Consider the following 27,957-nt stretch of genomic DNA (forward strand, 5'->3'; position numbering starts at 1 on the left):
GTGGAGGAACTGGGACAGCTACAGGAGTGAGGGCAGCTTTGGTGACGACTGGAAGGGCCAAGCCTGACTAGGTGAACTCACGCAGGGTGGAGGAGTGCTCACGGAGGAAGGGACTGGCTTGGGGTTCAGCAGACTGGGTTCCAGGCCTGCTTGGGCACACCCAGTTCTGTGACCTGGGCAAGTACTTTTCTCGTCTGAGCTTCACTTTTTCTCATCTGCTGAGCAGAGAGAGTAAAAGCACACCTTTTGCCAGGTACTGGGCGTTACACGCCCCGCATTTGGCACTACATCAGTGTATCAGGCACACCTGGTTGTGCAATGCAGGCGTCTAAAAGCCGCTGAGCAGCGAAAGCGGAAACACCCACAGGGCGCTCCTGAGTGGCTCTGACCCACCCACCGGCGGGCGGCGCCGGGGATGGGAGGTGGCTGTGCCCCAGGCTTCTGCGCGCTGACCCGCGCCTCCCGCGCCGGGCTCGCTAGAGGGGCGCCCCCCTCCACTGCAGCCTTGGGGGCCAGGCCCGGGCAGCCATGGCGGAGCCCGAGGTCGCGGCCGAGGACCTGGACGCCCTCATCGACGACCTGGACTACCTCCCGGGCCACTTCCACCTGGAGATGCAGCTGAACTTCGAGCCGCGCTCGCCGGTCTCGCTCCGCGCCCGGGACCTGAAGCTGCAGCGGGACGGACTGCGGCAGGAGCTGGAGCTGGCATCCGCTCCGCAGCGCCCCGCCGTGCGCCACCTCCTGGGAGCCTTCGCCTTCTACCTGGAGGAGCTGGAGGAGGCCCGCGAGCGCTTCCTCGAGGTGGCCCGCGAGGATCCGGGTAACCTCAATGCCTGGGCCAATCTGGCGCACGTGTACGGGCGGCTGGGGCAGGAGGAAGAGGAGGAGGCGTGCGCCGGGCAGCTGGCCAGCCTCATGGGCCTGGCGGGGGACCGCGCGGCAGCCGAGGACCCCCAGCTCCGCGCCGCGCGCTGCCTGGCGGAGCAGGGCTACGCGCACGGCTTCGACGTGGGCTGCGCCAGCCCAGAGGAGCGAGCTCGCGTGCTGGAGGCTGGCATCGCGCTCTACGACAAGGCGCTGGGCTACGCGCAGCAGGTAGGTGACGTCTCCAGGTTGGGAGGGCTGGCTGGGGTCGCGGCCCCTAACGTCCACAGGGACGCCCATGGCCCCACACTCTCCCCTGGCCCCGGCCCGCTGGCTTCCGGAACACCATTCCAGTGTGCCTCTCCCGTCTTGAGTCCCAGACTCGGCTTGTAGCTTTTCTCTGCTGGACTAGGGAGTCGACCCACATCCCAGCCGGTTAGCCTGCCTAAGTTTCTTTGCTGGCAGTACCGCAAACTCAGCACACCAACTCACCCGTCATCTTGTTCCTCCAAGTACCTATCCCTGCATCTGTGTGCACCCACCTCGCTATAAGGCACAGCTCTGCATCCTGCCAGAAACTGGCAGCATTCTTGACTCCTTTCTCCTCCTCACCCACCATCCCCATCCACTCAGACCCCAGATTCCGTCCATCCCACCTCCTCATATACCCGTGGCCTATCCACTCCTCTAATGCCTCCCTCCGCCAGCCCATCCTCCATCATTCCCGGCCTGTACCAATATGGTCACCATCATCCTGCCTGGGTTTCTGCTCTGACCCTTCTGCCCCAACCCTGCTGCCAGTGTTCATGTTGCTCAACCGCAACATCCCTCAGCCGCTTACAACGCCCAGTGACTCCCCACTGCCTGGCAGATAAGTCTCAGGCTCTCTGGTGGGCACTGGAGAGCCTCTGTGATCTTGCTGTCTGCCTTCCCTCTTCCATGTTCCCCCTTCCAGCCAAGCTTTTGCCCTTGCTTCCTGTGGGCCAGGTCTCCTTACAGCCCACCTTGGCATGTCTTCAGCCTCTTTCTGAAGTGCCCTTTGCTCCACCCTTGCCTGGAAGGTTCTCCTTGCTCTCAGACATCCCCTCCACTGACTTCACCAGGCTGGGTTAGGACATCCTTGGGGCTCCTACAATGTTGCTCACACTGTCCGTTTACAAGTCTGTCTCCCCAGCTCAACCTTGAGGTTTTGAGAGTAGAGATGTCTGTCTGTAAACTCAGTACCTGGCATGGTACCTGGACACAGCAGCGCTTTCTTGAGTGAATGTCCGTGTGGCGTAGGCCTGGCACTAAACAGACAAATCCTGGGTATATGAGTTACCCATTGTTGTATAACAAACATCCTTTGAAATTTAGCAGCTTGAAAACAACAAGCACTGATGGTCTCAGAGTGTGTGTGCTCAAGAACCTAGGCATGGTTCAGTAGGTGCCTCTAGGCTGCAGTCTCATCTGAAGGCTTGCTCAGCCTGGGGGAGCTGAGGGGATCTCCTTCCAAGTTCACACACTTGGCTGTTGGCAGAATTCAATTCCTCACTGGCTATTGGTCAGAGACCTCCCACAGGTCCTTCTCTCATGGATATCCCATCAGTTTTCCCTTCATTAGAAGCAAGTCATTAGGTCCAGCCCCCATGCAAAGAGAGGGGGTTACACAGGGACATGAATACCAGGTGATGAGGATCACTGGGGGCCATCCCAAAGGCTGCTTGTATTAGATGGCTGACACTGATATAGAGGGCCTTATCCTTCTGTTACAGAAGAGGAAACCACAGTTCAGAGAGGTACCGTGACTTTTCCTTGAAGGCATAGCACAGGCAGGATTGAGTTGGTAATGATGACTTTTTTTTTTTTTTATCATGGTTTAGGTTTGTGATAGTTAAATGACAACAAGCTTTCACATGAGTAGGATGGCTGCATTCACAAGGCCTCTGCACACCCCCTTGGAACATTTTCCACCAAAGCTTAAGAGGAAATGTGGAGTTAAGACCTCAGGGAGTGCTATGTGGGAGGCACGGGCTTGACTTAAGGGGAGTAGCGCAGGGTGGAGGTTAAGACGGTAGGCGCTGAGTCAGACAATCCAGGTCCTTCATGAGTCAGACAATCCTAGTCCTTCATGCTCTCACCTCTAATTGGTTCTTAGCATCACTGGGCTTCCCATTCTATGAAGTGGGGATAATAATGGTACTTGTACCCTAGGATTCCTCATCTGTAAAATGGAGACATCATCATTTGGTAGATGTCATAACTAAGAGCTGATGTTTGGAAAGCACCTAGAATAGAGCTTGCACAGGGACAGCAGGATCACAGACGACCCCAGATCTGTTTTAAAGCCTGAGTCTGAGGCCCTGAATGTCAGCTGCTCTCCAGGGAAGACTTGGCCAGCTCGGTATATGTTGACTGTGGTCACAGTCTCAGAATGGGGCCTGAAGAGCCCTGGACTGGGGACCAGGAGGCCTGGGTTCTCATCTCAGCTGCAGCCACCCACCTTGGGGCCTTCTCCTGTCTGGGCTGCAGTTTCCCCACTGCGAAAGGGGAGTGGGAAGGGGGCACTGGATGGTCTCCAAGGTTCCTTCCTGCTCTCAGGAGGGGGCTCACTGGAGGAAGGCTTCCCGGAGGAAGTGGGGAGGGAGGCAGAGGTTTGGGCATAGAAATGGAATAAAGGCTGACTCCTCCCTCCCTGCTGCTGGGCTGCCCCACCATGGTGTGTTCACACCCTCCTCTTTAGGGACCGCCAGCGAGAATGGCAATCGGGGCCCTGCCCAATGCTTCAGGGAGGGAACTAATGTCTTCAGGTGGGAGGTGGCTGCCAGGCCCTGTGCCGTATCCTTGTGCCTGGCCCAGTGGCAGCTCCCCAGGTCTGCACAGAGTAGCTGTGGTCAGCCCCCATCAATCCCAGGAGACAGTTGGGGATTTGGAGCCCTCCCTCCATTTCATCATCTGAGGATTAGGAGAGATCATGCTTATAAATAGGCTTTCCAGGTGGCTCTAGTGGTAAAGAACCCACCTTCCAATGCAGGAGACATAAGAGACACTGGTTCCATCCCTGGGTCAGGAAGATCCCCTGGAGGAGGGCATGGTAACCCACTCCAATATTCTTGCCTGGAGAATCTCATGGACAGAGGAGTCTGGTGGGCTACAGTCCAAAGGTTCGCAAAGAGTCGGACACGACTGAAGCAACTTAACACGCACACATGCATGTGCTTATAAACTATCTACACAGAGCAGATGCTCAAGAAATAGTCACAATCAGGAAGACCATGATGATTTTGTATAGTCAGAGCAGAAGGCTTGAGTTAAAACACCCAGCTCTTATTATTTTGCTGTGTGACTTTGGACAAGTCACTTTTCATCTCTGGCCTCATGTCTGCTTTATAAACATTAAACAATAGTTTACTGTAATTATCCAATCAAATCGTGGGGTAAAGGTGCCCATAAACTGGTAAATTATGGGCAAGTCTGAGAGACACATGCTCAGCCTAACATTTATTGAGCACCTACTGTGTGCCAGGCCCTATCTTTAAGAACTCCTGCCTTTCAGAAGCTCATGGACAAAGGGAGGAGCAAACATTTGTTCCTTCATTAACTAGACCTCTTGGAGTCCCGTCTCTAGGGGAGTGGTGCAAAGAGATGAGTCAGATGTGCCTATGACTGGCTGAGGTCACAGATATTTATTGCATAGCCTGTGCCAGGTGACAATCATCTCTTAGCTCTGTACACCAGTTCAGTTCAGTTGCTCAGTCATGTCCGACTTTTTGTGACCCCATGGACTGCAGCATGCCAGGCCTCCCTGTCCATTGCCAACTCCCAGAGTTTATTCAAATTCATGCCCATTGAGTCAGTGATGCCATCCACCCATCTCATCCTCTGTCGTCCCCTTCTCCCCCTGCCTTCAATATTTTCCAGCATCAGGATCTTTTCAAATGAGTCAGTTCTTTGCATCAGGTGGCCAAAATATTGGAGTTTCAGCCTCTGCATCAGTCCTTCCAATGAGTATTCAGGACTGATTTCCTTTAGGATGGACTGGTTGGGTCTCTGGGTCCAATGAGTATTCAGGACTGATTTCCTTTAGGATGGACTGGTTGGGTCTCTGGGTCCAATGAGTATTCAGGACTGATTTCCTTTAGGATGGACTGGTTGGGTCCCTGGGTCCAAGGGACTCTCAAGAGTCTTCTGTAACACCACAGTTCAAAAGCATTAGTTCTTCAGCACTCAGCTTTCTTTATAGTCCAACTCTCACATCCATACATGACTACTGGAAAAACCATAGCTTTGACTAGATGGACCTTTGTTGACAAAGTAATGTCTCTGCTTTTTAGTATGCTGTCTAGGTTGGTCATAACTTTCCTTCCAAGGAGCAAGCGTCTTTTAATTTCATGGCTGCAGTCACCATCTGCAGTGATTTTGGAGCCCAAGAAAATAAAGTCTGTCACTGTTTCCATTGTTTCCCCATCTATTTGCGATGAAGTGATGGGACCAGATGCCATGATCTTAGTTTTCTGAATGCTGAGTTTTAAGCCAACTTTTTCACTCTCCTCTTTCACTTTCATCAAGAGGCTCTCTAGTTCTTCTTTGCTTTCTGCCATAAGGGTGGTGTCATCTGCATATCTGAGGTTATTGATATTTCTTCTGGCAATCTTGATTCCAGTTTGTGCTTCCTCCAGCCCAGCATTTCTCATGATGTACTCTGCGTAAAAGTTAAATAAGCAGGGTGACAGTATACAGCCTTGATGTACTGCTTTCCCTGTTTGGAACCAGTCTGGACGTGTTGGTCCATGTCCAGTTCTAACTGTTGCTTCCTGACCTGCATACAGATTTCTCAAGGGGCAGGTCAGGTGATCTGGTATTTCCATCTCTGTACACCAGAGTCCATAGTTTCTGAACCAAAAACAGGACACTGCCGCGCCCCACCCCCAGAGGATTACAAGGGAAATCCACTTTGGGGACATCAAGACCTATGTTGGAATCAATGGGGACCTGGCAAGTTGAGGTCCTGGGCATAGAGTGACAATAACTGAGCTTCAGAGAGGGCGCAGTTCCTTTCAGTACAGGTGACTGGGGGAGGCTTCGGGAAGAAGCAGGAGTGTCCTGGCAGGAATCTGGGGCGGGGGGGGGGGCACTCCTGGCAGGGGCGTGGTATGTGCAAAGGTCCTTTGGTGACAGCTGAACTGGAGCACGGGGTGAGGCCTGGAAAGAGGGTGGCTGGAAGCTTCCCAGGGGGAGGAGAGTGTGGCCCTGCTGATATGGACTCTGAAGCCTGATTCCTGCCCTCCTCAGCTGCATTTCCTGTCCCCGCCCTCCCCTTGGCTGCCATGCTTGTGGGAGGTTAGTTCCCAGACCAGAGATTGAACCCAGAGCCCCTGCAGAAAAAGCACCAAGTCCTAACCCCTGGACTGCCAGGGAATCCCTACTCTTACTTCCCAGGGACTCTAAACTACTCATACTTCTCCAAACATGCTGTGCTATTTCACACCTCCCAACGCAGGAACTGTTCTCTTTGCCTAGAAAGCAAGCTCCATTCATCAAAACCCAGCTCAAATTTCACCTCCATGTTGAAGCCTTCCTTCGTACAATGCACACTTTCACACAATAATTAATATTCATGAATATTCTGCTTGAATATTCAGCACATTCAGCATGCAGAAGAAGAATATTCTTCTCCGGGTGCCTTGCGGATTTCATCTTAGTCCTCACAAGATCCCTCTGATCCCATTCTACAGGTGTGGGAACTGAGGCATAGCAAGTCTAAGTAACCTGCCCAAGACTACAGAGCTAGTAAGGGGCAGTTGGGTTCACGCCACTCTGTCTGATTCCAAAGCCTTTGCTCTTTCTGGAGAGGTTGGAGAAGTGGGGTGCAATAAGGATAGTGCAGATAGCCAGTGGGGTGGGGAGGGGAGCCCCCCGCCAGGGCTGCCTCCTGGAAACCTAGGGTTGCCATGTGTGCAGGTGGGGGGTAGGCAGGATGAGAGCAGAGGTGAAGTCAGCACTGGGCTGGCGAAGAAGCGGGGACAGTGGAGCAGCAGCTGAGGAACCCATCACTGAGAGGGTTGCCACCCACAGGAGCCGTGACGGGGGGTCCAACCTGCCCAGTACAGCGGCTCTAAGAGGTTCCTCATCCTGAGGGGGCTGGGACTATCCCAGGCAGGGAGGAGACCCCCAGACCTCAAAGAATAAAGGTCAGCCAAAGAATCAATGACAGCTGCTCATCTGCTAACTAAAATTACAAGAGAAAACGTTATAAAAGTTAGTAATTCAGCCCATAATCCAAAAACAAGCAGCGTATCTGTGTGCGAGTGGGTGTCTATGACTTCGCTCTCAGCCCTTCGTTCCCTCTCTTTCCTCATCTTCAAGTTACAAAAATATGATGAGGCAGATTGTTTTATCCATCATTCCTCCCCCGTCAGCCCTCCACACAGTCCTAGATGGATTCTTGGTGGAGTCTTGAGGCTGAAAGGTATTAAGAGCAAACCCTTTGGAGTTAGATAGAGTTTAAATTCTTCCTCCTTTACCAGGTGGTTAAGGGCAAGTCACTTCACTTCTCTGAGCCTCAGTTTCCTTATCTGCAAGCTGGGATTCTAACATCATCTCACAGGGTTGCTGTGAGGAATAAGAAAGAGACTACGCAGGGCTCCAGGTGGAGTGCAGATCACGGTGGGGCCCAGCCCCTTGCCTGCCCACCCCATCCAGGGCCCCCACGGCCCTGGGCTTTGCTCCACAGGAGAGCTGTTCTCAGCCTCTGACTCATCACCAAGCAGTTTCTCTCTTGCCCCCAAGAGGGTGAGCCTTCTGTCTCTATCTGCCTCCCAGCGTCTGGCACAGGGTTGGACCTAAGAGGAATTTGTGACTGTTGCTAAATTTAATTTGGTTTTTTCGTCTTAAAATTCCTATTATTTTTCTAAAATAAGGTAACAAACTTATTTTTCTCTGAAAACAAAATCTCTGTCCCAAGCTGACTCGGTTATGTGAGTTACTCCCCCTTTTCCTAGAACATTGGTGGCTTCACACACTCACCCACATGCACATACACATGCTCATGCAGATCTTTCATCCCTGCTTCTGGACCAGGGCTGGCTCTGGGTGTAATAGGAACCAGCGCGGAGCTGAGTTTTACGTTCATTAGCACATTTCATTTTAGCACATCAAACCTCACAGACACACTGCTGCTGGGTGCTGTGATTCTCTGTCGCACAGAGGACAGAACAGGCTCAAGGTGACACACAGGCCATCCAGATTTCACCTGGCCAGCTGGGGCGGGCAGGACGGAGCCAGTGCTGGGAGGCCCAACAGCCAGCCTCACAAACAAAGGTGTGGGCATTCCACACTGTCGCCGCACCCAGTGGGTTGGGACCTAGCAGGAAGGGCCAAGAGGTCACTGCTGGTCAACATCCAGGGTCCCTGGTATGCACACACCCACACACACATACACACACACACCCCTCTGCCACCATCAGGAAGACGCACACACACACACACACACACACCCTGCCACCATCAGGGAGGCACACGCACACACACACACACACACCCCTCTTCTACCATCAGGGAGGCACACACACACACACCCCTCTGCCACCATCAGGAAGACGCACACACACACACACCCCCCTCTGCCGCCATCAGGGAGATACACACACACCCCTCTGCCACCATCAGGGAGGCACACACACACACACACACACACACCCCTCTGCCGCCATCAGGGAGATACACACACACACCTCTGCCACCATCAGGGAGGCCAGGACCAGAGAACTCCTCAAGGAGCTGCCCTCTCAATAGATTTCTTCTCCCCACACCCCTGTCTCCCCCAGCCTCCCTTCCCACTCTCCCAGTCATCCCCCCGCAGCAATGCAGCTGCCCAAGACCCTGGCGACTGGGCCCACTGTGCACACAGAGGCACTGCTGGGATCCCACAGTCTGCCAGCTGCAGGACACCCTGAGTGACCTGGGCCGGCTGTGCAACCTCTCTAAGTGTCTGTGTCTCCCTCTGTGAAATGGAGACAGTGGTACCAGCCTGACGGGGGGTGTGGGAGGAGGTAACGGGGTCGCAGAGGGAAGGCCAGCCCCAGCAAGCCTGGCTGGATGTGGCCTGCTCATCCTCAACCCCTGATGGGTCAGCCAAGACTCCTTCTAAGTGAGCACCCACCCTCCTCTCTGCCTCCTCAGGCTTCCTCCTGCCCCTGAGCTTGCCCTCAACTCTGCCCAGAGCCAGCTTTGGGAAAAGAACAATGAAATTGGGAGAAGACCCCACTGGGAGCCAGGGTTCAGGATTTGGTTTCCTGACTTAGCCCTGCCTGAGTGGCTGTGCAAGGTAGGAAAGTCCTCCTCTGTCACTGGACTGAAGTGGTGGCCAGGCTGATTTCAGGGACAGGAAGGGCTTTGAGATCAAGAGGTGGGGGAAGAAACAAACCTCCTGGCAGAAGAAAACACATAAACACACAGAGGGGGAGGAAACCACAGCTTGGGGAACGTCAGGAATGGTGCTTTGAGGACTTCAGAGTTGATCTCCAACTTTTGAGATCATGGGCAAGGTTTCTCCTCACATGGTGCTTGCAAACACACAGGCACACGCGTGCACGTGCACACACACACACGTATACATACATTCATGGCTCCACAAATCTGAGTGATTTGATTTGGTTCCGCTAGAAAAGGAGCTGGATGACTGACACTGGACAATGAGCTAGAGACTGTGCACTCGTGTGCTCTTCACAGATTATCTCACTTGCACCTCCTAGAAATGCTGGGGAATCAGAACCATTACTAACGCCATTCTACAGATGAGCAAACTGAGGCTCCAGGATGTGTAGGAACTTGCTCAAGGGCACACAGTCATAAGTGGCTGGCTGGAAATGGACTCAGGTCTCTCCGACACAAAGCCTTGGCTGAGGGACAGTTTTCCCGAGCTCTGGCCCCAGCCTTCTAATGGCCTCGGTGCCATAACAGCACTTTCTGAGTTTGCTGCTGGCTTCATTCCCTCTGTTTCTGGCCATCTGGAAAACTGGTTCTCCCCTCCTCATTGATACAGGACCCCAGAGCCAAAGCTGCCTTTAGCATCTTCTGACCCAACTGCCTTCTTTATAGGAGGAAAGACAGAAGTGTGTTAAGGGCGCACACAGCCCAGACTCACAGGAGGAGCTGAGAAAATGCAGGCATCACTGTTATTACCACAGAGGGCAGGAGACTTTGTCAGATCCACCCAGCGCCAGAGTCGGGTTTGGACCTGGGACTAGACAGAGCCCCTTTTCTCTAGGGACCAGGGACTAGAGAAATGGCTCTGGATCTAGGACCAGAAAGGGGGTGACGATGGGGAGCTACCGTCCATCTGCTCTGATCTTAAAATCCATGAAGACCATGCAGGGAACCCAGTCAGGGCTGAACAGGTAGCTCACCTCCATGGCTCAGCACCCAGTCCCCAGCCCCCTCTGCCCAGTCACGCTGGACCACTCTCACCCACACACCTGTGAGAGGCAAGACCAGTGGATCATCCCCGCTTGTAGACGTGGAAACTGAGGCCCAGGCTGGGCCAGTAGGTTTCCAGGAACTCTGGGGGAGGTAGAGGCAGTGGGGGGCGACTCCCATCCCAGCCCTCTGTTTACCCCCACTGAGGCAGGAGCTGGGTGAGTAGGAACCTCACCTGCCCTGCCTTTCTGGGGCAGGCCCCCACGGGAACCAGGTGGGGTGGGGTGGGGCTCCGCGTGCAGAGCCCAGAGGCTTGCTCTGTGTCATCACTGAGGACATTCCAGTTGAGCAGGAAGAGCTTATTTCTGAGGCCTTCCACCTGGTGACTTTTATTTCTGCAGCATCAGCCTCCACAGGGTCCGTGTGATGAGGTGGAAAGAACAGGGGCGCTGGAGGGAGGCAGATCTGAACTTGAATCCTGGTACTTTCCCCCTGACCTGTGGGGCTGGCTGCAGCTCTTCTCGTAGTCTCTCTCTCCTCACCAGTAAAAGGAGGAGGATGTGTTCCACCTTCTCAGTCTGCTTTGCAGGTTCAGGGCCACAGTGCACGGAAGTGCCCAGTGGACAGTCAATGGTCGAGAAATATTCATTCTCTTTCCTCCTTCTCATTGCCCCTCCCTTGAAAGAGAATTAGTCAGCTCTCAGGAACTGACTCTGAAACACAGATTACAAAGTCCTCAGGGGCAAAGTTTGAACTGCAAGGCAGACATTTTCCTTCAGAATCAATGGTCACAAAGAACTGAACGCAACTGAGCACACGTGCACACACACAGAGCCTGTGCACACACACAGAGCCTGTGCAGACACATGTAGATTAATAAGCCATTGGCATATTAAGAGAGCTTCTGCTGAAATCCCCTAAAGTAGCTAAAGTGAAAGTCACTCAGTCGTGTCCGACTCTGCAACCCCATGGACTGTACAGAATTCTGAAGTGGGTAGCCTTGCCCTTCTCCAGGGGATTTTCCCAACCCAGGGATCGAACCCAGGTCTCCCGCATTGCAGGCGGATTCTTTACCAGCTGAGCCCATTTCCTTCTTTGAGGGTCACCTTTTGAAGTAAACGGACTAGCCATCTGAGACCCATCCTTGTATCTGCCAAGTTAGCACACACCTGCTCTGTAGGGTCTCATCCTAACCCTGATATTCACTATAGGTTCTGCCAGATCACCCACCTTTGTCAATTACCCACCCAGCTGTGGCAGCGTGGATCTTCAGGCTACCCTGTGGATCACAACTGCTGATCCTTCGGCTCTGTTAAAAAGAGATACGCTGGCCTGCCATTTTCCCTCCGCTCTCCACAGTGCGAGAGTCTCGTACAGTGTTTCTATCAAGTTCCCAGGTGATGCTGATGCTACTGTCACGAGACCCCACTTTGAGAACCACTCATCTGGGGTAGTTTGGAGAAGGCAATGGCACCCCACTCCAGTGTTCTTGCCTGGAGAATCCCAGGGACAGGGGAGCCTGGTGGGCTGCCGTCTATAGGGTCGCACAGAGTCAGACACGACTGAAGGGACTTAGCAGCAGCAGCAGCAGCATCTGGAGTAGTTAGGTGCAGGGACTCTGGGGCTAAGCTGCTGGGTTCCCAGGTCTGCTACCGTCTAGCAGGGCCACTTAGGGCCACAGGTGCCTCTTCTGTAAAATCGGGATAATTGTATAATTCTTGATAACCCATGTAAATTATGTGCCTCGTTTATAGTAAGTGCTCAATAAAATGCACTTTTATTCATATAGCAAAAAACCCAGCATTTCCAGGTTTCAGTCCAGGCTGTCACACTAGTCGTGTGTCTTTGAGGACATCATCTTACCTCAGTGTTCCCATATGTACTAACAGGGTGATGATGACCCACTTTACATTCCACACAGGGCTTTCTGAGGATCACTTGGCATCTGCAATGAGTGCACTTTGTAAACGGTAAGCACCATACAGAGTTGCAGCGAGGTGTTGGGGGTAACAACAGGAATTTGAAGAGGGAGACCTGGCATGAAATATCAGGAGACTCCGCCTCTGTGAGCCCATCTCTAAAGTGAGGGAAATATTGGCGAGGGCCTCAGCGGAGCTGGGAAACGTCCTGAGAACCCTTGCCTGTGCCTCACTCTCACCCTCAGCTAGTACCAGGATCTACCCAGCTACTGCAGGGCAGCGCTGGAGCTGGGGCCCTGCTGCGTCCCCTCCCACAGGTCTGCCACGGAGCAGCCACCAAACTTGAGCCCGTCCAGCTTGAAGCCCGGGCGGACTCTCCCACTGGCCAGCACCCCCTGTAGACCCTGGAGCCCCCAGCTCACGGGGTTCTGATGAGGATGAACAACAGAAAGGGTGGGGTGTCCTGCCCCAGCTCACCCGGGGCGGCCCTCAGTCAACATTCTTCTCCTGGCAGAGGTCCTGTCAGCCCCCTTCCAGGGGGCTGCCTCCAAATATATTGCCTCTGGGAGCCATCAACTCTGGAAGTGAATTCCTTGCAGCCATCAGAGGTTTCACAGCAACTTCATTCTCCAGGAGAGAGGAAGAACACCCCCTCCCTTCTTCAGGAGGGGAGGCCGGGGGCAGTCAGAGGCCTGTTTAATTTAATTTAACGCACCATGGCTTGCCAGGTTGCCCTTGGTAACAGCTTCAGCTGCTGCTTCAGTTACAACCAGAAGGATTTTTAAAGAGACAGCTCATTTTAGGACCAGAATTGCACAGCAGAGTGAATGGTCTCTCTCTGTACTAGGGATGGAAGGTTGGAACCCAAGCACAGGGAGGCCTCAAGCCAGGCCTGTTTATACCATTAACTCCACTTCTAATTTGCAACCCTATAAGCCCTCCTTCAAATGGTACCTTGAGTGGGATCTGAGGAGGGGCTCCATTTGGAATTTATCAGAGAGATGTCACTCAGCTAGCTACTTCTCTGAAAATCAGTTTTAGTCTTCAAGTAGAAGGGAAGAGAGTTAACATTCAGGAGTTGCCCCGGCAATTCAGGCAGTCTGCCACTAGATGGTAGTATTGCTTACTTAGTGCAAACTATTACCAGGCTTAAAGACTATCAGAATGGTGGTGAAACCACTGGGTTTCAAGTCTTGATAGTAACCAGTGTGTCACCCTGAGCAAGCTGCTTCACCTTTGTGGTCTCAGGGATATAATAACGGGATAGATCAAAACAACTGAGTGCTGTTGACGGGCATTGGGGCTAGAACTATGAAGGCATGAGTTTATGTCCCAACTCTGTCATTTATTAACTGTGTGATTTGGACACATAACTTAATTTCTTGCATCTTGAATACCAAACAAGAAGGTGGCTATGACCCAGGCAGAGCCTGAGAATAGCACATTGCTCTTCAACCTTGGGAACCTGTGGACCCTACGGGGCATCTGAAGCCCCAGGAGCACAGTGGTGGTGGTGGGGCTGTTAGAAAGTGGGTAAGGCAGAATGACTGTATGCCAGAGCCTGAGACCTCAACGCTCCATGTAGAAGTGAAATAGGGCAAAGAAGCCTCCCAGACACTCCTAACCCTGCACGTCTCTAACCCAAACCAGGAGAAAGGGGGCAGATATTTATGGATATTTGTGGAAGGCTGGGCACTGCCTCACAGTGCCCTTTTGCAGATAGGGATATAGCCTCTAAGGGGTAACACATCCACCCAGGGCCACCCTCCTCTTGTGGCCAGGCCTGTTAGCCACTGAGCCTCTGCTCTGGGCACTGCAGCCCTCTCCTTGTCTAGTACAACTGCTGTCTCTATGGTCATGTTTCCTTGTCAGGAGCCTCAAAAGGGGAGCGGGTTCTGTGTCTCCCCACCATGACTCAGCCTAGCCAACCTCAAAGTGGGCATGAAACCAGAGGTCATGGGATCATACCCACAGGCAGCCAGGGAGCCTGAAGCACACGTGCTTTGGTCCTTCATGTGGACAGGTGCTGACCTTGTGCCAAGGTCCTTGGCCAGCTTGGCCTATGAACCTGAGTCCCCTTCCCATGTCCCAGGTCCTATGTAGGTACAGCAGGTTAAGTTTATCCAGCAGCCTATCCCAGCTTTTTGCTTTGGTCAGTGTTCTCCACTGAGCTCTCATGGATGCCCCTTAATCCTTAGACCTGCCGCTCTCCCTTCCAGACAGCCCTGTTCCCAGCCAAAACCCCCATACACATATTCCCACATAAGTAACAGGGTAACTTTCCAAGGTGATGTGGATGTAAAAACACATGGGATCCTGGTACTCCCCAGCTCAAACCTTTGCTATGACTCCCCATTGCCTTGCAGATGACTTCCAGGTTCTGAGCCTGGCATTCGGGGGCCCCTCCATGTGCCCCTGCTGGCTCTTCCCTTCGCCCCTTATAACTGGGATGCTGGTCACTCCAGGCTGCATGCAGCCCCTGACACACCTGCTCACTCGTCTCTGAGCTTGTGCACAAATGTGCCCTCCATCTGATGTCCTCTCTCGCTGTATCCACCTTGGTGGTTCCTACTTGTCCCTGAGAATCCTGCTCCAGCATGCCCTCCTTTGGAAGCCTTGGGGGTCCCCCTGGATCATATAGGAAACGTCCTCCCACAGCCCCTGGTATTCCTTCTGCTCATTGTGTCTTAGTCTGGCTTTCCCACCAGACCTGGCTTGGGCCTGGGCTCACACCTCTCTCCTATGAGCAGTCACACAGCTCACTGGGATTTACTCACAGGTCCCCCTTCCTCTCTTCCTCTGAACAGGCCACCCCAGAACAGCCACAGCCTAAGTTGCCAGCATTAGCTCCCCACTGCCTCCATTCTTACTCACTGTGCTTCATGCTCTTCAACTGCTCACACATGTCCAGGCTGAGCCTCCATCTGAAATGCCCTTGTGCCCCACCCCACCCTCTGAAATACCACTCCAATTCAAGACCCACCTTACAGCCCACCCTGTGTGTGTGTGTGTGTGTGTGTGTGGTGTGTGTTAGTCACTCAGTCGCGTTCAACTCTTTGCGATTCCATGGACTATAGCTGGTCAGGCTCATCTGGCCATGGAATTCTCCAGGCAAGAACACCGGAATGGGTTGCTATTCGCTTCTCCAGGGGATCTTCCCAATCCAGGATTGAACCTGGGTCTCCTGCATTGCAGGCAGATTCTTTACTATCTGAGCCCTCTGTGAGACCTTCTGAGTCTTCTGACTGGAAATGGCATCCCCCTCCTGCTCCATTTGTCTAGATCCACCTCTTGGTCTTGATCAAACTCTGCTTCATATTATAGCTATTGGTAAGCCAGTGTGATGAGAGGAGCAAGGGCTTTGGAGACTAACAAATGGGGTTCAAATTCCAGCTCTGACACTTGCATGCTGTGTGACCTTGGGCAAGTCATTCTACCTCTCTGAGCCTCAATCTGTGCCTCGGTAAAGTGGGAGTGACGCCTACCTCTTAGGGTTGTGAGATTGAGATGATGGGTGTCAGATCCTGGCACATGGCAGGTGCCCCTTCAAGCCCTATTATTCATGCCTGAGTCTGTCTTCCCAGGCAGGTTGTGATCCATCCAGGGTGCGGGTCCCATTCAGTGCCACAGCCCATAAGCACCCAACACAGGGCCTCACACCACAGATACCCAGAAATGCTGGCTTGACTGAAGACTTGGTTCTGACTACTGAGGGTGGGGGGTGGAGGCATAATGGGACCCTAAGCTGAGAAGGCCATGGTGGGTGGGGGGTGGGGAGTGCAGAATGGAGCCTGGAAATCAACCACGGGAGATGAATCTGGAGGGAGGGGCCAGAGCCTGAGGCAGAGCTGCTGATATGCACTGGGGGTTTTATTGGTTTTCATTAAAATTCCTTCCAGAGGCAGGAGCAGCTACTCCCATAAATAACGGCATAAATATTTTATCTGGTGCCCAAGTCAGTCTAAATGCACAGCAAAGTTGGCAAGAATAATAATGGGAAATAAGTTTGGTGGGTGGGTGGGGGGCTTCCTGGGCTTCAGCTGAACTCACTCACATGCCCAAAGGGGCTTCTCAGGAAGGTGGAAGGCGAGAGATGGGGCCAAAGAGGAGATGCAGGTAGATGGCGGGGAAGAGAGAAGGTGACCAGTGGAGTATGGGCCTTGCGGTGGGGGGATCAGGAGCCTAGGGAAGGGGAGGGGAGGAAATGGATCCCGTCCCTGCTCTGTGATGGGCCCCTTGCTTGGGGCATTCACTCAGGTCATCTTGTCAAATTCTCTGTGGTCAGAGAAGTGAAGTGACTTGCCCAGGCTCACCCAGCCAGCCAGTGGCAGAACCAGGCAGGATTATGATCAAGAGTGTACTTGCTGCTTCTTGGGGTTCAGGGAAAGCATGGGACTCTATGAACAATGTCCCCAGTGCCTCAATAGCAGCAGCACAAGCCATTCTCTGCTTCCCTAGATCCCAATGGAGGAGAAAAGGGGCTGGTACTTCACCATGGCAACGCTCTTCATCAGGTCAGGCTGGGGGTGGGGATGGGATGGTGGGGAGGGACGAGGGGGAAAAGTGGGGCCTGGAACCCAGGGGGGAAATCTCCATGGCAAGGGTGCTCCAAGTTCCCCTCCCTGCCACTACCCTGGGGAGGACTCGAGGCAACCTGGGAACCACTGGGAGGGTCCTGATCAGCCACATCCCCTTCTCGGGCACAGGTTAGATGGCATATTCCTGGAGCTGGGCAGCAAGGAGCAGAAGAGGCTGCCAGCCTTCAACCGCACACTGGCCCTGCTGCAGCAAGTCCTCAAGTCCTCAGACCCCCACCCCCGAGGTCGGGCTCATGGGGGCGGCAGCGGGGAGTGGGAAGGGGTTGGGCTCTCCCTACACGCATCAGCAGCCCTGCCAGTCTTGTCACTGTCCCCGCCTCTCGTTCTGTTTCTCTCCCCCTCAGCCTGTCCCCTCCACTCCCTGTTCCCCTCAAGGAGCTCACACCCAGCGAATATGCGCCTGCACATCACTCCAAGGGCACGTGTCCAGGCCTGTCTGCAACCCAGAGTGTGAGAGACAGAGCTCTCCCCATTTCAGCCTCTTATCCCCGTTTTGTGGTGGGAGAATGAAGGCCCTTCTGGAGACGGGAGGGAGGGGTCACTGTCACACAGGGACCAGAGCTGGGGGAGAGCTGGGGTCAGACAGCAGAAGGCACCCTCCATGAGGGCCCCTAGGGGATGTAGAAAACACAAAACAAGCACTGGAATCGTTCCCCCTTCACTCGCAAGTCCCCTCTGCCCTCCTTTGTTTCTCTTTCTCTCTGGGTGGCCCGAAGTGATTTCTGCCCCTGCCCCTGACCTTGTCCTCCCAGGGCTGACACCTGGGTGGTGCTGGCCCCTGCCTGCTCTCCCCTTCCCCACATGCTACTCCCTGAGACGCCTCTCCCCCCACCCCCTAGCTCTGGCCTGGTGCTACCTTGGAATGCTGCTGGAGAGGAAGGACACCTTCTCCACCACGCCCATGGGTGTCCATGACTGCGGGTTTTCGGGAACCGATCCCCTGGACTGCTTTGGCAAGGTATGTGCCCCTGGTTACAATCTTCCCTCCAAACCTGGACAAAGCCTGACACCCCAGCCTCCTCTCCCTGGAACCAACTGCTTCTCCGGGTTTCTCCCTACTTCCCCGCCCTGCTCAGGAAGTGCCCTTACACCACACCTTTCTCTCCATCCCAAACAAAAGCAAAGTGAGTCAGACCCTCCCAACACCTGGTCTGCTGCTGCTAAGTCGCTTCAGTTGTGTCTGGCTCTGTGCGACCCCATAGACGGTGGCCCACCAGGCTCCCCCGTCCCTGGGATTCTCCAGGCAAGAACACTGGAGTGGGTTGCCATTTCCTTCTCCAATGCATGAAAGTGGAAAGTGAAAGTGAAGTCGCTCAGTCGTGTCTGACTCTTAGCGACCCCACGGACTGCAGCCTACCGGGCTCCTCCATCCATGGGATTTTCCAGGCAAGAGTACTGGAGTCGGGTGCCATTGCCTTCTCCGACACCTGGTCTGGCCTACCCCATTTTCCAGGCCTATCTTCTAAGCTAGTTGCAATTTTCTAATGCTTTGGCTTCCTGGTGCAAAGAACTGACTCATTGGAAAAGACCCTGATGCTGGGAAAGATAGAAGGCAGGAGGGGAAGGGGACGACAGAGAATGAGATGGTTGGATGGCATCACCAACTCGATGGACATGAGTTTGAGCAAGCTCCGGGAGTTGGTGATGGACAGGGAAGCCTGGCATGCTGCAGTCCATGCGGTCGAAAAGAGTCAGACACAACTGAGCAACTGAACTGAACTGAACCCTCAGGCTTTTCCCCTTTGCAGCCCCATGGCACAGTGGAGAGAAAATGAGCTTGGCACAGTGTGGATGCCAGCTCTGCTCACAGGCCCTGTGACCCTAAAACAAGTCACTTCCATCCCTGAACCTCCTTATATGTTGATTATGTGATCTGTCCACCTTCTAGGATATTTAGAGGTTCAAAGAAGGTAGTGGATGAAACTGTCTACCGTAAACTTTAAAGTGCTGTTCAAGCCTTATTCTTGATACCTTGTTTCGGTGGCAATTTTCGCACTGAGCTCAGTTTTTTAAGATTTTCCTGGAGGACAGGGACCCTGTGATTCTCATCCCCCTGTGCAGTCAGCATGATGCCCTGGGGCAGGTCACAGTGTTGGCTGATGGGTGATGAGCAGTTTCTTGGTGAGAGATCTCAGAACAGAGTGGAGCATAAACTCTAGTTCACGTGTGCTCCAAGAGTTGTGTCTGGTTTAACACACTGCCTTTGACCTTCCTTGGGAACCTACTCTGTGCCAAGCACAGAGGCGGAGAGATGGGGCCCTTGCCCTGCAGGAGTTCACTGTCTCAGGGGCAGCAACAAACACAAGGCAGGAGCTGTCAGTAACTGTACTAGGATTGGGGCAAGTGCTGTGGCCTGGGTAGAAACATTGTGTGAGTTTGGGGGATGTAGAGGCTGATTCTGGCCCCTCTTCCCACCTGTCCTGGAAAAATGAGGGAGCACACATTGATATGTCTGAGTGAGAGGGGTTGACCTGGGGTCTGGAGGGATTCACCGGACATGTCCATGAAAATGGCAGAGAGCATGGCAGTGAGTTAGGCTCTTGGGAGTTGAGTGTCAATGAGTTGTACCCCAAAGTGTTGGGCCCCATGATATGATTGCACTTAGAGCTGGAAGGTGGATGAAAATTTTGGGGTGATATGGCCCTACTGAGAGATGACATTCCAGTTCTAGCAAACAGCCAGACAGATGGTTTGCTCTAACCCTTGTGCCTTACTCAGGCCATCGAGATTGCCAAGGACCAACTTCCCATCCTTAATCGCCTAGCCAAAATCTTCCACTTCCTTGGAAAGCAGGACATGGCCATTGGCACCTGCAACATGGCCCTGGACGTCCTACGAGATCCAGAGCTCAACTGGCAGGCATACTGCACGAGGGCCAAGGTGAGTCAGCCTGCAGCTCTGCCTCATTCTGCCATTGAGAATCAGAGAGCAAGGGCCAAGGCTCCGTGGCCAGAGCCCAGAGGTCAGGGCGCCTTCATGGTAGAAGGGCGCTTAGGTGTCATCAAGGCTCGCAGTTTGTGTTCTCTAAGATTATCAAGGTAGAGAATGAAGGAGCTTACCACCCACTGCTCATCCCTTCTACAATGACCTGGCCAGCTACCTACCAGCCCCCTCTCTGATTAGCACCTCGGGCAGTCAGACTGACCTGGGTGGAATTCTGGCCTCTCCATTTATCACTGTGGGACCTGGGACAAGTGAGCCACTTACCGCTCCAAACCTACATTCCCAAACCTGGAAGATACGGATCATAACATCTGTGTTAACAGGTTGTCAGAAGACTAAGTGAGGTCACATCTAAAGCAGATGCCAGGAGTATGGGAGGTGCTCGTAGAAGGCAGAGGGTATACTGGAGGAAATCTAATGTCGTAAAGCACAGCTCTGGCTCTCAACACAGCTAGCCTTGGTTCAAATCCCACATCATCACACTCTTGCCTAAATTCCGAGCCCCACTTTCTTCATCTATAAACAGGCTGAAGGTAATTGTACCTGCCTCACAGAGTTGTTATGAGGCTTAAATTAGATTCTGTGTTTAAAACTCAGTACTGAGCACATAGTAAGAGTTCATAAGTGGTTGATTACTATTATTAGGTATATTTTTAACTGGCTCACTGTCTCTTAAGGCAGTCCACTATGGTCATTCAGCTCCGCAGATTACTAATTTAACCAAGAGCTGCCTGCCTCTGGCTTCCCCACACTGGTCTCAGATCTGCCCTCAGGAGTCCCCACAGAATGCACTGCTTGGGGGCAGAGATCTGAACCTCTGAGTTTACTTTGCTCCAGGCTAAACAGCCTTCTCTATTACCTTTCATGGGACATGAGGGCAAATCTGCTCCCTGGGTCTTGGTCCTGATGACATAATCATGTTGCCAGCAGTTACTAGTTAGGGTCTCTGCCTAGAAGGCTCTTCTCCCAGATGTCCCATTGGCTTCCTCCCTCACTTCACTGAGGGCTTGAAAAGGTAGCTGCTAGCAGCCATCCTCCTGAAAATGTCAGCCTCTCACCAGCACATCGTGTCCTCCTGTGCTGGTTTATTTTTTTCTTCTTAGCATTTATCATTCCCTAACATACTATTTTCTGGTTTATGTTTATTTCTCTCCCCCCACCCTCCAGGTAAAATACATGCTCCACGAGGGCAGGGAATTTGCCATTTTGCTCTCAACTATATATCCTAGAACAGTACCTGGCACATAGCAGGCTCCTGACGATCTTTTGAATGAGTGAATAAACTGAGCACCCACCATTGCTAGGTCCCGGCTAGAACATGTTCTCTCCATTGTCACGGTAACTCTCCAAGGACGATCTTAGTGTACTGATTTTTCAGATGTGGAAAATGAGGCTCACAGAGGTCATGTAAATGAAGAGGAGGAAGGGCTGGAATTCAGCCAAGTTCAACTGGCTCCAAAGCCAAAGATTCCCACCCCCACCTTAAAGCTACCTTAGAACCAGAGCCTACTGATGGCTATAAAGTATTAATACCTTCAATGACAACAACCCCTTTTTCTTACTTGCTCTTTCTCCACCTCTTCCCTACCTCTCCCGAACCTCTAGATTTTCTAAATGCTCCAAACAGATGTGGGGGGAAAAGGAGGAAGTGGTGATGAAAGCAAGGGTCTAGAATCATTTGTAATTTGATGCTTGTAAGCTGGGGCCACCTGCCATTCTTCCCACACTACTTGCTTACACAGACCCTCACAAAATCGGTGCTGCCATCCCATCTCAAATAACTCCCTCCCCTAGTCAGCTGTATCCCATCACCTGTTTATTTTTTCATTGTACTCGTCGCCACTTGAAGTGGTACCGTTTACTTGTTTATGATCATCATCCCTACTAGAATGTTAAGTTCTGCCAGGGCAGGGACTTCATCTGCCTTATCACCACTGCACTCTAGTACCTAGCACAGGGCCTGGTATATGGTGGGCATTCAGGACATATTTGTTGAATGAATGAGTGAGAGAATGAATGAATGGCTCTTACTTCATCCAACCCCCTTTATTGCACAGAGAGGGGAACTAATGCCCAGAAAGAGGCTGGTCCAAGCTGGCACAGGACCAGGATCTAGCACTTCTGAGTCCCAGTCTCAGGGGCTTTCAACTGCACCACAGAAACTCCCTGAGTTGCTGTCGAGGAAAAAAACACAGGCTTTATTGACAACAGCAAGGAGGGCAGGGGTCCTGGCTTGGAGCATCTTCCCTCAGCTGACTCTCTCTGGGCAGATCCACATCAGAGCCTACCTGCACGACCTGGAGCGAGGCAAGCTGGGGCTTGGGGGCATGCCTGACAGGAACCACCTGGCCTGCGCCAAGGCTGACCTCGAGGAAGTGGTCAAGGTGTGCCCAGGCCTCAAGACCTACCTGGACATCGGCCAGGTAAGGCAGCCTCTTGGCTTGGGTAGTCAATGGCTTACTAAACAAAAACTATTAACTCTATGTCACGCCAGGGCACTGAGAACACAGAAGCATATGGGGGCATCCTTGTGCCTGATAACCTGCCTGTAGTACCTGCCTCCTACAGCTACAGGGAGGGTTATAGGTGGTGATGCACCAACAGCATTCAGAACAGGGCCCAGTTCTTTCTAAGAGCTCGGAAAGCGTGGGCCATTATTCTGATTCCTTCTGTGCCCAGGGAATAATCACCGAGAGATTACAGTATCTTTTGTGAGAGAAAACTGCGGCCCTGAGAGGGTCCCGCTCAAGGTTATATGGCCGAGATTCGTGGGGCTGGAGCTGGAATCAGAGAGAGCACTGTCTCCTTCTCTAGGAGAGGGAGACCAAACTTTGCGATGAATAATTGTTGAAGGCGGGGAGGGTGGGAATGAATGCATGGAATTTTTAAAACAGTAAGTAGTGAGACTGGAATGAAGGGGGAGCAGCGAGAGAGCCGGGGAGGAAGGATCACGCCGCCGCCCCCACCCCAGGTCTACTACTACATGGGCGTGGACGCCGTGCAGGAGCTGCTGGCGGTGGACGAGGCGGCGCTGAACCAGGCGCTGGTCTTCCTGGCCAAGGCCGGCGAGTCGGAGCTGGGCGCCACGCTACCGGAGCTGCAGCTGCTGCGCGGCAAGTGCCTGCGCATCAAGGGCGAGGAGGCCAACGCGGCGGCTTGCTTCAAGCGCGCCGTGGAGCTGGACGACGCGGGCTGCAGCCACGCCGAGGGCTTCGGCTGCCTGCTCGAGGCGCTGCTGGAGCAGTGGAGCCAGGCGCAGCTCAGCGACGGCGAGGTGGGCCGAGAGGTGGACGTATGGCTGCGGCGCGCCCAGGACAAGTACCCGGCGGCGCGCCTGCGGCAGGAGCTGCAGCGCGTGTGGCGCGCGCACACGGACGAGGTGCTGGGGCTGGCCCGGGCCTTGGTGGCCCAGGGACGGCCGGCGCTGGTGCGGCTGCTCTTCGAGACCATGGAGCGCAAGGGCGAGGGCGCGAGCTCCCTGCGGGACCGCCGCGCGTTCTCCGTCTGAGGGTCCCTGAGTCTTCCCCCTCTCCCCACCGCTCGGAGATGGTTGGACCTGGTCCAGGCGCTGGAAACCGGCTCGCTGTGCCATAGGCTGGCGGGTAAGTGGAGCCCATCAGACTCTTCCGGGAGTTGGAATGGGGACCTTGAGACACAAGGACAGTTGGACGTGTACACGGAGACAAAAGAGCCTGATCCAGGAGAACAAGGGAGGCTGGGGGCAGACGCGAGGGGCCAGTGGGAAACTGCCAATGGGAAGGCCCAAATTGTGCAAATATGCAGAAAAGTAACATGGCGTCTCCCAAGAGATGCAGAAGATAATTGCCTCCATTTGGGCAGGTGCTCTAGTACCCAGGAGCCTGTTACTGGACTCCCGTGAGCCACGCTCTATCCTTATAATAAGGCCTCCTCTACTGGAGTAGGTCTCAGGTCTGGCACTGGAGAAGTCGTGGCTAGAGCAGAGGGCACAGCTGCCAGATAAGGGCAGGGCCGCAGCCTACACCTGGCTGCTCAGCGCTCTTTCCTGCCCTCTTAACAGTCTTCCAGCAGGCCTCATTCTTGGCCAACTTGGTCTGAAAGACCCTCAAACTCCCTGAAATAAGGCCCATTGGTAGAATCTTCCCTTGACTTCTCTATTCTTTGGGGAATGTAAGGGCCCCACTCAAGGAAGTTCCCCCTGTGCCCAGTCTCAAACCTTCTACCAGACACTGAAGAAAATCTTGGAATTTTACACTCTTGAAATCGAAGTTATAGAATCATAGATGTAGAATTTTATTGTCAAAGACTTCAGCTTTGATTGTTAGCAAATCTGGGAACCATCAAGCTAGATTCTTATGGTCTTACTAACAAGAGCTGCTGCTGCTGCTGTCATTTCAGTCGTGTCCGACTCTGTGCGACCCCATAGACGGCAGCCCACCAGGCTCCCCCGTCCCTGGGATTCTCCAGGCAAGAACCCTGGAGTGGGTTGCCATTTCCTTCTGCAATGCATAAAAGTGAAAAGTGAAAGTGAAGTTGCTCAGTCAAGTCAGACTCTTCGAAACCCCATGGAGTGCAGCCTACCAGGCTCCTCTGCCCATAGGATTCTCCAGGCAAGAGTACTGGAGTGGGTTGCCATTGCTAATTTAACTTAAAACTCTAAAAAACCAAGTTCTTTCCAGACTACAAGACTGTTGGTTGTATGTAATCGCAGTGGCAAGACACCCCACCCCCTCACCGGTCCATAATGGTTTGTGATTTATTTTGCATTTCCTTCCCCCACTAAAAAAAAAAAAAGTTTTACTCGCTGCTTCACTCATTTTCCTGACACTTAGACAGTACCAGGGGTAGGCCAGCACCCCTGCCTTAGTTCTCATGTCCCCAGTGATAGATGCAGAACAGACTGAGAAGTGTGGTCCCTAGAGATCTCTCTTTCTGGGAAGACTGAGAGCCCTGGAAGGGAAGAGGCTTGCTCAGAGTCACACTCCCTAGCGTCCTCATCCTGTCCCTCCAACTTACTTACAGCATTCTTCAGGTTTGGAAAACTACTAATAAACTGATAACACTGAAGCATTAAGTGTTTATGTGTCGCTTGTCACCCAGGGCCCTCTGGGTGATATCCATTGGCATAATACTGTCATTCCAGGTTCCTGTGAAATCTGGAAAGTAAGGCCACCCAAGGCCTCTGAGTTCCATCCCAGGACTCATGAAGACTTCCTTTCCCTCCTTCCTTCCTCTCCGTTGCAGCAGAGTCCGGGAGGTGACTGGACAACAGGCAGCACACGCAGCCTGCCCACTTCTCCCGCATCCCTTGTCTACCCGTGACAGTGACCTGTGACCTTCCCCAGGACAGATGGTGGTGGTTTAGTCGCTCAGTCATGTCTGATTCTTGCAACCCCATGGATTGTAGTCCACCAGGCTCCTCTGTCCATGGGATTTTCCAGGCAAGAATACTGGAATGGATTGCCATTTCCTTCTCCAGGAGATCTTCCCAACCCAGGGATCGAACCTGGGTCCTGCATTGCAGGCCTATTCTTTACCAACTGAGCCACTAGGGAAGACAGGAACCCATCTCTTTCTTCTCCTACTTCCCAGACAGTCAAACTGAATTCAAAGTGGTTTGCTGGTAAAGCTGGGAAGCTGGTGAGGTTTGTTGCCTCCCCCAGGCTTCCCAGTTTGTTTTCTTTCTTGCTTTTCCTGTCCCCAAGGTTATGCATTTCTCCCTCCATTGCCTCTTCCTCCTGCCAAAACTCTTCAATAAACTTTCTTTCTGGTAATCTCATTCACATTAATCATATAAATGACTAACAAATACCCACTAGAGCTTTTGTCAGGAGTATCTGCATACTAGCCAAAAGCCGAAAAGAGAAAGAAACCCCACTTCCAGGACTGCCTCCTATGTGCAAGGCACTTCATACACATAAACTCATTCAGTTCTCTCGCCAGTCCTGAAGAGTAGGCATTGCAATCATCATTTTACAGATGAGAACACAGAGACACTGAACAAGGTCGCAGATAAGCATGGGAAGAGCCAGGCTTTGAACCAGACTTACCCCGTTGTATGCTGCTTCCTGGGACACAGCCCTTCCTGGGAGGTGTGTCATGAGTGGTCTAGAGTTGGGCCTGGGATCACCAACACAACCTGTCACCACCCTGCTCCCTCCCCACAGTGTACTAGTCTCCCTGCTCACAAACTGCCTTACTTCTGTATCTTTGTACATCCTATTCCTCCACTGACTTTTCTTCCTATCATTTTTATCTCTAGTGCTCAGTTCAAACCTGCCTCTTCCAGGAAGTCTTGCCAAATCCTGCAGCTCTCATCCGCCACTCCGTTTTGTATATACTCTCAGGGCATCGTATCTCACTGTGTTGCTTACATTGCTTTATCCTTGCACCATAATGATCTCACCATGTCTGTTGTCCCCATTCGACTCTGGTTCTGTTCAACAAGGGCCACATCTGATCCAGCCCCATGGCCCTGCACTGAGCTTGGCACATAAGATAGGCTCGGTTTGGGTTACTGTACTGAGTAAACTCACAGCAGGGACGTGGCTACCTCAGTCCCAAACAGGTGACTCCATCACCAGGTCCACAAGGGCTGAGGATGGGACCAAGACTACCCCCTAGGGACCTTTGCAGGCTAGAGCTCAACGAGAAAGCATGGGCTTTCCTTCCACCTCCTCTCCAGCTTTAGGCGAAATCCCCAAATTTGTGGCCAGGAAGCCGAGGCCCAGATAAGGAAACTGAGGCAAGGGAGCAAGGAGTTGTCCAAGGTCAAACCATGAATCAATGACAGATACTAACTTGAACCCCACCTCCAGACTCTCGCGCCACTGACCTCTGCCCTTTGGGCTGCCTCCTTTGTCAAGTTTACTTCTGTCAAGTTCAGAAAGACTATAGGCCTTCGAGTCACTCACTTAACATTTATCAAGCACTGGTTAAGCGCCAAGCATAGCTCCAGGCTCTGGGGCTAAGTGGAGAGCAGACTAGCTCCTGCCCACGCCTTCGGGGAGCTCAAAGGCTGGAGTATGTAGAGTGGGTCGTGCAGGGCCTTGTGGGCCACAGTGGGGACTGTGGAAGACCCAATGTGATGCTCTCGGAGGTGTAAACTAGAGGTGTGTCCCACCCTCCACCCTGGGCACGTTCATTCTGTGTTACTGGCCTTTCTCCCAGCCCAGTGGGGAGGAGAGGGTGGCTATCCCTGGGGCTCAGGACCTGGCCTTGGCCACCCCTCTTCAGCAAGGCACTGCAGAGGCCAGGCCTAGCAGGCACCTGGGATCACAGCTCTGGCTTGTAGTGGGAGGCTAGTGGGTGGGTGATCTTTATTCAATTACAGCTTCAAGTCCTGTGAAACACCCCTGCCTACTGGGCGGCTGGGAGGACAACTGTCTGTCACGTAGCTGAAGCAGCAGGCACTCCTTAGGGGAGCACTGCAGAGTAAAAGCCTTAATGACCCCATAATCAGAGTAATGAAGATGAATCGCACCTTGTGCTGCCTGCCCATTCCTTCCTCTGTGTCTAGCAGCCAACATCAGATGCTGGAAACTCCTGTGAGTCAGTATGAGCAAGGCATGTTTAAGATCATGAAAACAGGTGAGATTTTTCAGTTATAGGTTTCTAGAAGCTCAACATTGAAAATAATCTCAGCCATCACCTCTTCCAGCCTCTCCATCTAAATCAGAACTCCTCTCAACAGTGAGTGTTCTGAGAGAGTATCTAAACCACTTGCATGCCTCTGGTAGACAGGCAGATCACTACCTCTTGAAGGCATCAGTCCATTTTTTTTAAGTCTTCTGAGTTTGTCTTTCTATTGCGTTGAACCCTTATTTTATGTAATTTGTATGTCTTGATTCAAGTTTCACCTTCACCACACAGTGAAAGTGAAAGTCGCTCAGTTGTGTCCAGCTCTTTGCGACCCCATGGACTATACAGTCCATGGAATTCTCTAGGCCAGAATACTGGAGTGGGTAGCTTTTCCCTTCTCCAGGGGATCTTCCCAACCCAGGGATTGAACCCAGGTCTCCTGCATTGCAGGCTGATTCTTTACCAACTGAGCCACAAGGGAAGCCCAAGAATACTGGAGTGGGTAGCCTATCCCTTCTCCAGTGGAGCTTCCCGACCCAGGAATCGAACCAGGAGCAGATGCTAAAAAGCAGTCTGTGACCTTGAACAAGTCACTTTGCTCTTGCCCCCATTCTCTCTGTAAGGTGTTTGAGGTGTTCAGAGGGTGGGAGCTGCCTATTCTCCTGGCAGCCAGGCAC

General features: G+C 52.9%; 1 protein-coding gene across 1 annotated transcript; it reads left to right on the forward strand.

The window, feature by feature from the left end:
* Positions 1–383: 383 nt before the first annotated feature.
* On the forward strand, positions 384–25,478 carry TTC22 (tetratricopeptide repeat domain 22). The gene is made up of 7 exons (XM_070367970.1): positions 384–1,095; positions 16,638–16,693; positions 16,886–17,001; positions 17,617–17,735; positions 19,496–19,657; positions 21,991–22,143; positions 22,692–25,478. Exons 1-7 carry the CDS (start codon positions 529–531, stop codon positions 23,226–23,228), a joined length of 1,710 nt encoding a protein of 569 aa, XP_070224071.1. The 5' UTR covers positions 384–528; the 3' UTR covers positions 23,229–25,478.
* The last annotated feature ends 2,479 nt before the right edge of the window (positions 25,479–27,957 follow it).

The sequence above is a fragment of the Bos mutus genome, chromosome 3, assembly GCF_027580195.1.
Source record: "Bos mutus isolate GX-2022 chromosome 3, NWIPB_WYAK_1.1, whole genome shotgun sequence".
NCBI classification, from domain to species: domain Eukaryota; kingdom Metazoa; phylum Chordata; class Mammalia; order Artiodactyla; family Bovidae; genus Bos; species Bos mutus.